Source organism: Acyrthosiphon pisum, chromosome A1, assembly GCF_005508785.2.
Source record: "Acyrthosiphon pisum isolate AL4f chromosome A1, pea_aphid_22Mar2018_4r6ur, whole genome shotgun sequence".
Taxonomy (NCBI): Eukaryota; Metazoa; Arthropoda; class Insecta; order Hemiptera; family Aphididae; genus Acyrthosiphon; species Acyrthosiphon pisum.
Window position 1 is genome coordinate 40052803 of NC_042494.1, and position 11937 is coordinate 40064739.

General features: G+C 29.8%; 2 protein-coding genes across 2 annotated transcripts in view; one reads left to right on the forward strand and one right to left on the reverse strand.

The window, feature by feature from the left end:
- Positions 1–4154, forward strand: part of LOC100159461 (MFS-type transporter SLC18B1) — a 75808-nt gene extending 71654 nt beyond the window's left edge. The window contains exon 10 of the mRNA XM_029487028.1: positions 2312–4154. Coding sequence (XP_029342888.1) covers positions 2312–2641 — 330 coding nt within the window. The 3' untranslated portion in view covers positions 2642–4154. The remainder of the gene's footprint in view (positions 1–2311) is intronic.
- Positions 1–11937, reverse strand: part of LOC100160073 (MFS-type transporter SLC18B1) — an 85963-nt gene that overhangs the window by 43048 nt on the left and 30978 nt on the right. The window lies entirely within an intron of this gene.

Genomic DNA, 11937 nt, shown 5'->3' on the forward strand with positions numbered 1-11937 from the left:
TTTATGCCATTCGGTCGAAAGCCCCGAACATTTTGCTTTGAGTGTTTCGATGGGAAATTCATGGTTTCAAAGATTATATTATATAGTTTCGCGCGCGTCATCGTTCCCTGAACAATATTATATTTACACAATATCCAATATTTTTGAACTTTATTATTTTAATATTATCATTGAAGCTCGAATACAGTCAATTCTATACCTCCTCTAACTAAGGTGGTCCGCGTGCGACTTTCACAATTTGCTAAGCACTCACCCTGCTTTTTCCTTCGTAATACTAAATTTAAAAAATGCCTTTTTTCTTACTCTGTCTCAATTTTTCATCCATTAATGCGCTCTATGTTAAAATTGTAATCATATAGCAAAAGCAGTTGTCCATTTCATTCTTTATACCGGAATCAATATTTAAAATTATATGATATTTACGTTTCTTCTTTGCTTTTCAATATTAATATTATTTAAATGGTTGAAATACAATAACTCTTGTTAGTATTTTATTAAAAACAAACAATAATATTATGGTATCTGTGTATTATTATAACATTATATGTATTTAAAAAATGATTAAAAATTCAATTTAAAACACGTCATAAAAAAACTCGAATACGTCCAGCTAAATATTATATTACAATGTTGGATCTATTTATAGCACAAACATAAAAAATAATTAGTATAATTTATATCAGATTTTCTTTTCCTCAATGCCGACCGTTTTTAATCCATTTAAACCCAGTCCAATATAGGCAATTTTCCATGTGTGTGCAATGTGCATGTGGGTCGAGTGAATTTGTGCGTACTAATTACTAATTAGTAAGTAATCATCAGTGTGAGTGATTGTATATAAAATAAATGGCGAAGAACTTACACACGTACCCAAAAAAAAATTCGAAGGGATTAGATGATTGATATAAATAAATTACACAACTATAAATACTCTCCTCTATATACGTGCCTGCACGTACAATATGTTAATAACCAATCACTTTACACACTTATTACAAATGTAAATTTTAGTGAAACATTGAAACTTAGTTTCGTATTTCCAATATAGCTTACTGAGTGATATTATGAACACTTACTATACAAATTGAAGAGTAGAAGTTTATCTAGGCTTTCGTATGAGTCGATTTTCGATATTTTACTTTTAATGTCCAATATTTAGCTCTAAAACATGTAATATATTTTACTTCTTGAATTTGAATAAATATCGAATTTAGTAATTAAAATATCAAAAATTAACTTTTAAATAGGCACATATTGTCTTCTCTTCTACAATATTGATAATAGATGGGTTTACTATCAAACCGCTCAATAAACTATAGGTAATATTGGAAATACAAAAATTAATTTTCATAGAACTTTTCCATACTGTTGATATACCTCTTAACGATTTTTGTTTATGAATATAAATAACGATAACGCAGCACGTCCTAATAAATTTTTTTTATCCGACTGTTTGGACTACAAACTTTTGACCTTTTGTTATACCTGCTGATTTCGATAATCGCCAATAATCCGAATTCTTGTGTGGTAGGTGTGTTTCATTGTAGTTTTTACGTTAACTGTGGTAATAAATATAAATACCAATTAATTAACCCGGGTCTACTAATAATATAAAATTAGTTATTTTAAATAACTATTGGGTACAAACCAAAATCTAAAATATATCGTGGGTTTGAATAGTTGGAAAATTCGAATAAAAATCTCTTGTAATTTTCAAACACTCTGTATAAAGAGAACATTTTTTTAACAGTAAGCACGTACAATTTTTAAACCAATAACATATGTAAACATTAATAATTTTCACAAGTATATTATAATATAGTAATTGTTAGATTTTGGGGGTCATGTTCGAAAATATTTGTAGTCACCCGCCCTCTATAACACAATAAAAGCTAAATTCAATGATAATATTATAATATTACCTAATTCAACTTACAGATATAATAAATAATAACAATATATAATATCCAGACTGACAAACCGTCTCCGCTCAGAATCGTTTTTCTTATGCAATGATATTATATCATTAAATTCAAGTCTAATACAATCCATTATAGTATTATACAATGGCCCACTTGTAACCTACTGTACAGCAGAGCAACATCCACTTACCTGCTTTTTATTTTTAAATCTATATTTTATTTTGTTCATCAACCTGTTCGAATAAATTTCGGTATGTACGTAGTCATTACAAATCGGGCCTCTGCCTGTTTTTATTACAATATGTATTAATACGATATAATATTATCGTCGTTGCGAACGAGTATATTATAATATTAAAATAACATGGGAGCTATCTATCGTGTTGCAGGGTATCACGCTGATATTGTTCGTGTGCCTGGAACAGCGGCCTTCCGACAAGTCCGTGGTGAACGGCATGACCGACTCGACCGTAGGGTTCGCGGGTCGCGGGGACGCAGTTGACCCGACCAGCGCGGCGGCGGTACCGGGTGCCGCCATGAAGTCTCCCATCTACACCATCAACGGGCACCACTCGTTCCGGTCCAGCCACCGGTTCGGTTCGACTTACGGCAGCTTCAGCAACTCTTGCCTGGGCACGTCACTGTCGTCGATGCGCATCAACAGCGAGGCCAGGATCGAAGCCCGGGGCAGCCCGCTGGCCGTCGAGTCCCGGATCTAGACCGCCACCCTCCCCCACCCTCCACCAATTCACACCCACCAAAAAAAAAACAACACTGTATTGTGATGATGATTATAATACAACGATAACGATGCAAAACGCCATAATCCCACCCACACAGTCTCTATATGTAGTCTTTACACCGTGCACATAATGATAACAGCATTATTAGATAAGACTTACCCTTACACATAATATATGCGTGTGTATTATCATTATAGCCGGTTATGTTCAACCATGGACAACACACGTACATTTGGTCTGAACTACCCATATTCAAGATTAATAATAGTACAGCGTACAATACATTGTTATAAACCTGCAGCTTACCCCGCGTGTTTGCCTGGCTAATCGAAAATAGTGTTTTATAGATATCGTTCGAGTTGCAATATTATCTCTTCGCACCTATACTGACTGAGAAATCGTATCTCACGACCACGGGCGTATAATAATATAATATTGTAATCACTGTATATAAGAATATACTAATTTTTCGTTTATGTTTTTGTATAGGTATAATAATTGTGTACGTATAACGCGCGGCGCGCCCTTACGTGTGTGTGTGTGTGTGTGTGTGTGTGTGTGTGTGTGTGTGAATGTATTTTATTGATTTTAATTCGTGTCTTATACACAATGTACACAATGATTTTTACCTCTCTCTGTCTCTGTTTCCTCACAGTTAATCACCCCCGTAATAATATTCATATAGATAATAATAATAATTATATACCTAATGTACTTATTATTATTACAGATTTCGTTTTATTTATATAATATATTTTGAAGAAAATAGATCGGTTTTTTATATTATTAATCATAATAAATTATAATATTTTTTCTTCGAGTAAAGATAATATTTTTTTATTCACGACTAACCGCCCAGTCGTGATTGCACCACCAATAAGTATATGTTAAAATATGATGATAAAATTATTGATATTAGCGATGTTTCTTACGTATACAATAATAAACACGTATCGATTTCCTATATAAGTTTGTTTAGTTTTTTTTTAATGTAGATAGTGTTTAATTGTAAAATATTATTATTGTACCGATGAACGTTTATTAGGCCCACAGTCGACGAAAGTAAAAAATCGACGACAAGTCGATGCGTTTTATTATTTTGTTTTTTAACTTACAACGATATTAGTATACCGCACAAATGCACCACCACGGACACAGGTCCTTTTCGTATACAATAACACCGATATAGTAATGATATTATATTTATACAATATTAACAAAATTATTATATTAATATTATTATATTACTGCGGTTTGTCCGTAAATGCCATAATATTATTATTATTTGTAACAAGCGCGTAGTATGTATACGTACCTATAATAGTACTATTGTAACCAGTTTTCAGTGTATGTAAATAAAAAAATATATAATAGATACATATTATTATTATGTTAGTGATTTTAGACGTTGTTCTTTGAATTATTAATTAAGTTACATATGTATAATAGCCGTTAAGAAAATTAAAATTACGTTGTACAAATATCAAAACATGTCTATTTCGTTCTTGTTACATTCGTTTTTAATCCACCTGTATTATAGTCTCATTTTATTCGTGTTCCTATCCTTTAAGTCGATTAAACGCTAAGCGTTGTTCATTCCTTGGCATTTATAATATAGAGATAGTTACAGTAAAATTTTAATTATTAAATACAATCCCCGCGCACGTAAGTAAAACGCTTTCAGCAAAGTTCAAAATATATAATATAATATTATTATATTCATCACGGCGGAATGACACGATGGGAAATATACAATAGTTCTAACGTCACTCATCATTAATACACACTTTATATTACTCTCTAACTGAAATCAAATTTTCAGACTCCTGCACGCGTCAGTTCCACCGACTATCAAGCTTTACAAAATATACATTATACATGCCCTCTACTTTTAATTATTTATGACTGATGTCGTTATAATAATATAATACACAGAGTGATTTTTTTTTAATATTACATTTTTAAGCTTTGATTTGAAATTTTAATCAGTGGAGCGAAGTGGTACAGTACTATCGTTAAGATTTACGAGGCGCCGATAAAAATATGCTACAAATATATTACGGTTGTACCTATTTAGGTAAGTACTTTCTTATAGGTACATAAAACATAATATATTACATATTTTCACGCACGTAAATTAAAATTGTAGGTTTTCCGCTTACTCTAATTTGAATTTTGCTCCTTTATGGTTCATGCAAAACTTCATTACAATTAACAGACACGTTTTTTTATTACGTATTTATTTGTGTCAATAATGGGTATTATAGGTACTTGAATAGTTATTAAATATTGTTTTTAATTAATAGAATGAAAAATATTCGTTTAATTGAGGAGACAAATACTTCAAACACATTTAGGTACGTATTTTTAAGTGCATTTAAAATAAAATACTCATGTCGGGATGCATGAACAATCACTAAATATTTATTGAATAAATAGTGAGCTAATGGTCCATTAACCACGATTTAGTGGTCCATACAATTTTATTGAACCATTAAATTAATTAATTTTTTATGCAAAGTAGTATCCTTTAATAATTATTAAACAAATATAATTTCCTTAAAAAACAACTATTGTTTCTATTTCTCCGAAATTATTTTCATTTATTTTTTCTTCATTCAATAATACGGATGTTTTACTAAGGAATTTAACAAAGACACCGGGTTGTGTATTGATAAGTTGTTCTTTTTTTTGTCTTATTTTAATATTTTAAGATAACCATATGGGTTACTTTGAAAATCCCATTATTCCGGAACAGCGTGAATGTTGTGATATCTTCGATTGTGTATTATACATTTATATAGAGTCATTAACCAACCATGCTCACCCTCTTTTTTTTTCATTTAACGATGTATTTAAAATTCTGATTTTTTTATATAAGCTTAAAACATTGACGGTCATACCATGTTATAGCAGTCATGTTTTTAAGTCATTGGCCAATTCAATGAGACGTTAAATCGACAGAATTTGTATGACATCATTTGTATTAATGAATAATTAATTAATTACTATGTTTCGTGCAAGGTTTATTGTAGCCTTCATTTGACTGCAAGACAATCGACACGTGCGCAGCTTATAGGTGGTGCTCATCGCCTTAAAGGAACTGCCTGGCCCGTGAATCGTCCAGCCAGTGCTGTCTGCCAGAAGGTCCAAAAGACGAACTCTATTGTACAATTCGTCCAATAGTAATTCGCCCCGGGATAGAATAACAGTTATAGGTTGGCGGTCAGGCAGTCGGTCTTCCTCCCTAGGCCCACACAGCAAGTCCATTAGTGCAGTGCCAGCCGACCATCGACTGAAAATCGACTCTTGTGACCACCATATTTTCAGGTCCACCTTATCGCCTTTGTCACTTGCGAAACTGCCTAGTAGTGAGTGACTCTTGGACGAATTCCCGCGACAGACAGCGCCCGCTTTTGTGATCTTACGTCGGAGTACTCATTCTAATACTATTCGTTCATTATTTATTACTAACTTAACAAGATGTGCAATAATAATCCTTGGGCTTGCTACATTATATACGTCTGCCGAAGCAATCTTGTTTTATCGCTAGTCCGTGTATTGCTATATACGAAGTCGCCGGTAAATTAAAATAGTTAGGTATATTATATTAACATATTATTACATAAACAAGATGTTTCAATATTCGTTAAATTTTACTCGGTGCCTCGGTAGTCGGTATAACTAGTGTCTTGTACTCTTATCTAATTATTAACACAAGCATGCTCTCGTATTCCACATTAGGGATTCATCTGTCACTATTACACCGTATTATGACAACTTTTTATAGTTACAACAACATAAATAGATAACTGTACCTGTGTTATAAAAATTCTTTATATTTTATTAAAAACCAATTAGTCAGGTAAGAATCGGTTTTGGTAAATTCGATCAACTGAAATCCTTTAAAGGACAACTCTGCCAAGTACAAATCAGTTTTGAGATAGGTGCCTCGTGGTTTGACCGTCCAGCCATTTTTCATGGATAAATCGAAGCCTACTATGAAATCTGCCCTAGGGCCTAACTATATACATGCACTAAATATAAATTATACGTCAGATTGTCCGAACTCATGAGTCGTGATACACCCTCGACCCCATAATATATTAATTGTAATTGCGTGCAGCGAATATATTGCACCAAAAAAAGCGTCTGTATGTAACTACATAAAAAGTAGTAAGTTAGTAAGTAGTAGAAATTAAATAAGTATAATACAATAGATGTATTTATGTACCTATAGTATAAGAATTTAAATGATAACTGATAATACAACATAATCATTATTTCCATATAATCAAAACTGGGCAAGTTAATGTAAATAATGAACTTGAGCCAATTTACTTAAGTCAATGTTGAGAATGTAAACTACAAGTTAATATTTAACAAACAATATATTTCACTGCATAAGTTTAAAGTTAATCGAGAAAATATTAACTTAACTCAGTTGAAATGAAGTTCTTTATTTTTTTTTTTAATTATCGCTAAGGTCACAGACATGTGCATGAAGTGCCGTATTAAGGTACAATGTATGTGGGAACCAACATGACACCCCTAATTCAGAAATCGTAATTTTTTGCAAGCAAAAACCAAAACAAAAATGTCTGTCTACGATCGACAATATATTTTACACATACATTTTACAAATAAAAATAATATATGCCTACTCATCTGTCATCTATAGTCTGGCTTACACATATTGTCTTTAACAATACATATAAATACATGCACCAGATACAGTGTACAACACTACTCATGGGTCATTACACGGTCTACACCGTCAAGACTATAATTTTATTATGACAATAAAATCAATGATAAATGTTTAAAGCTTTTGAAAGCGGGTCGCTTTTTCGTGCATTTACCAATAAGCGGAAGAAAAAATAATATACTTCCAGAATTCCCAATTTTAATTTTGAAAAAAACATTTCAATTCTTTATTCTCTTTCCCAGGTTATGTAAGAGATGGATTTTCGATTTTTTTTTTTTTAAGTAATATTAAAGTAAAGGCGAACTTTGAAAAAAAAAATTAATTTGATTCTATACCAACTAAACAATACAAAATAATTGAAAATCCACTTCATATATAACCTAGAGGCTAGAAAAGAAAATAAGGAATTTAATTAATTTTTCAAAATTAAAATCTGGCTTTTGGTAATTGATGATTTTACGTGACATCGTAAATTCCTAAACTAAAATAAGGAATTAATATATTTTATTCTATTAAATATTTTATTTTTATTATATTACATACGATATTATAGATTTTTACTGCTTCTTCTCCCCTCTCCATTGAAGCGCCCCTCTTAAGCGTATTAGCTATTGTGTAACTTTACATTTTTTTTAATTATAAGTAAATAGTAAATACCTATTTTGTTAAAAATGTATTCTATACTATTCCTTCATATTGAACACTAGAGGTTGAAGTGGCTTAGCCACAAAAGTTGTACTCCACTTATATTATGTTATAATTAATTTACTACTTATTTTACTCGTTTGAAATCCAATTTTCGTATATAAAAATGTTTAATTATCCGGGAACTAGCAACGCGGGTCGGTTCTTGACCTCAGAACATGCCAGTGACTGAGGCCAACCGCTGGGACACACCAGGATCCAAATGGTGTATGGTAATAAATTGAAATACTGTAAAAAAATGTTATGATTAATTATTAAGCTATAGAATTTTATAATTTTACGAAAATATTTATATTACAAGAAAATATTTTACAACAATTGTTATTTACAAAATGAACAAAAATGTATATACATGAACACATGGTTAGACAATTTACAATTTAAATCTACAGGCGACCGTGAGTATCGCAACGGCGCCTGCATGCAGAGGTTGAAAAATTACATTTTAGAAGAATTAAAGAATGTACAAAAGTTAGGTGTATGAAAAATTAACGTGTGAGGTCAGCGGCGGAATCTGAATTTTAACCAACCCGGGAGAATTTCGTTTCACTGGCCCAAAACTCCAAAAATACAAAAAAATTTGTGAAAATGTAGTAAAATTATAATAATAAATAATAATAATTATAGTTGGGCTTAATTAATTATTTAATATTCCTAATTTATTACTTACATAAACCATAAAAGTGTTATTAATATACCTATATAATATATCAATAAATTATATCATATTCATTATTCAAGTGATATAGGTATATTATTCAACATAAAACATGAAAAATTGAATAAGGTAGAACTTGGCCAAAACTTAATATGATAGTTTTTTATTTAAGAAATCACTACTATTTTGTATAATGTCAATAATTTATTCTGAGTCTATACTATGTAATATACTTTTGAATTGGTGGGATTGAAAATAATTCCGAGATCAGTCTACATTTGTTCGCTTGTGAAAATAAAAGTTTTTTATTTTTTTCCCTAACTTTTTGGGCTCCGCCTTTACGTTTATTTTCCGACATTGATTACTCTAACAAAAAACACTTTTTAAAAAAACGTTTACACATTACACCAGTCACCAATTACAAAATTACACTTCTTAGCGTGTCGTGTGTCTAGATTTTTAATCGATGCCAAAATTGGAAAAATCTATTTAAACAAAAATATTAAATAATGTCATCTTTGATCAATGTTTTCATAATGTTATCACAATTTATATTTATGTCTACAGTATGAATCACGAACTAAGATATAGAGGACTGGACACGACGATGAAATAACGTTCCCTAAAAGTGTGTAGAGTGGCGGAGTTACGGGTGGGATTTCCATCTTTTAGCAACACTAACGCTATCTATTTGAAGTAGTTATGTTCTTTTCATGGTTTTTTTTTTTGTTATTAACAAAATATATGAAATAATATTGTTCTATTATTAGGTATATAACTATATGTCTATTGTCTATAAGTATATTATTTACACAAATTTGATTATGTGTAAATGTAGTATGTACTTGTACTTTGTATAAATAATGCCGGTATAAAAATTTGTTGACATTTTATACTCAAGTACCTATACAATTTTTTAAGTAAGAAAAAAATGGTTAATTTATGTTGTATTTTAAACTGTCCAAGTCGCAAAACTGGAAATGGAAAAAAATACTCTCTTTTTTCTATACCTAAAGATGAAAGGATTAGTAATGAGTAGAAACAAGCTATAAGTAAGGTAAATGGCAAACCAGCATCTCTAGCATCACATGTATGTGAATTGCATTTTGGTCCAAGTTATATTTGTAGATCTTTTTCTGTATGGAATCATGGAACAGTTGACGTTGTAAGTACTATAATATATAGTAATATAATATAACTTGTTGTGAATTGTGATTGATTACCCATTTAGAAAATTAAATTAACTTACGTGTTATTGTGCCATGTATTTTGTAGACTGATTTTTGTATTAATAAGAAGAAACCTAAATTGAACCACAATGTAATTCCTACAATATTTGATGAAATATTAAATGAGCAACAGTTAACAGACATAAAAACAGAAGACCTCAATGAATTTAAAAAAGTATACTTTCATATAAGTACCTATCTCTATCGACTATCATAAAAATATTTTTTTTTCAAATATTATTCTATAAAAAGTTAAAAAATAGCTTTTTCTAATTTTTTAATATATATTTACTATTTTTACACTAAAGGTATTAAATATGGTATTTAATAATTTGAATAAACTTAAAACTCATCAATACATTGGTACCTAACTATTTACCTAATACATTATTTTTTTACTTTTTAGGGTGATTCACATTTAGAAAGAAAAGCTAAACTAGATTCAAATGTTCATAGCTCCACTAGTATTATTTTCTAAGGTATCAAATCCTGTGATTTTTCATGAAGAACCAGTACCAAATTATCGGAAAAAACTTATATGGCTCGTATCTATTTGTAAAATTATACCACCGTTTTTCCAAACATAATAGAATTTTTTTATATGCATAAAAAAAGTATATTTTACAATAATATGAATAATACATTAATAATTTTGCAACTGTATTCACTTTAGGAATGTATGATTCAATGAATTATTGAAAAATTTAAAATGTGTGAAACTACCTTTGGGTTGGAATTATATTCATGATCAAATAGCAGTAACATATTTCTTAATAAAACATGAAAATATTAATGAAATAAAAGCTGTGATCTATAAAAAAATTGTTATATCATCTGAGTTAACAATTCATTTTTATGTTAATGACAAATTACTGAAATTAGAAGACTTGAAAATGATAAATTTGGTATATCCATTAAATGCTTTAAGTATAGAAAGAGCAGTAATAGCATTTTCAGATTTAAATATTTGTGTTGGTGGTCCAAAGTCAACAAACTTTCCAGGTTTGTAAATCCCTATTCATAAACATAAAATGTAGAAATTCTAATTATGCTATTTCCAGGTATAAAAGATAATAATGCTGAACTAAGTTCCAATAAAGTATGGCATCAGTTAGACTGTCCATATATTATTCAGGCAAAAAAAGAAGTTTAAACTGTGAAAAGTTACTTGGCAAATTTAGATTGAAAAAATTAATAATAATTTCTGGTAAAATTACAAAGAAGTACATATCTCCAACGCTTACACCAATAAGAAGAAAAATGTATAGTGATATACTTTTACATAAAGTTACTTTAACAAAAACAAATAAAAGGTATTTAGTTGTTTACATAGGTAAATTTATATATTTAATTAAAATTGTGGATTTTTTTTTGTTTAGGTATCTATTATGTATTCAAAATCTTCACAATATATTTAGTACTTCACAAAATAAAATTAAGGACATTTCAACGGATTCAATTAATAATATAATTAGTCAATGATTTAAATGAACCACAAAAAAATATTGTACAAGAAATTTACAAGGCCAGCCTTGTAAAAAATCCAAAGAACAGAAAATACTCGGAAAACTGGATACTTTTATGTATTCTTTTTCACATTCGGTGAGAGTAATTTATAAAAGTATCATTACAAATTAAAAATACTGACAGCAACTCAATGTATGCTAGTGTTTGATGAAATTATGTTACGTGAAAGTGTATGCGTAAATTCAACCACATTAACCTATATGGGTTTGGAGAATTTTGGCAATGAATTGCTACCTAAAAATGATACAAACACAAAAGCAAACTATGGATTAGTTTTTGCATTTCAAAGTTTGTCAGCCAATTTTTTTCAGCCGATAGGCGTGTTTTTGTCCAAAGGTTCAGTTAAAGGTACAAATTCAATATAAAAAGTTACTGTACGATATACATAAAATGTGTTGCAATTTAAATTATAATTTATAATCAGTGATGTTTGCATAATTTTTTC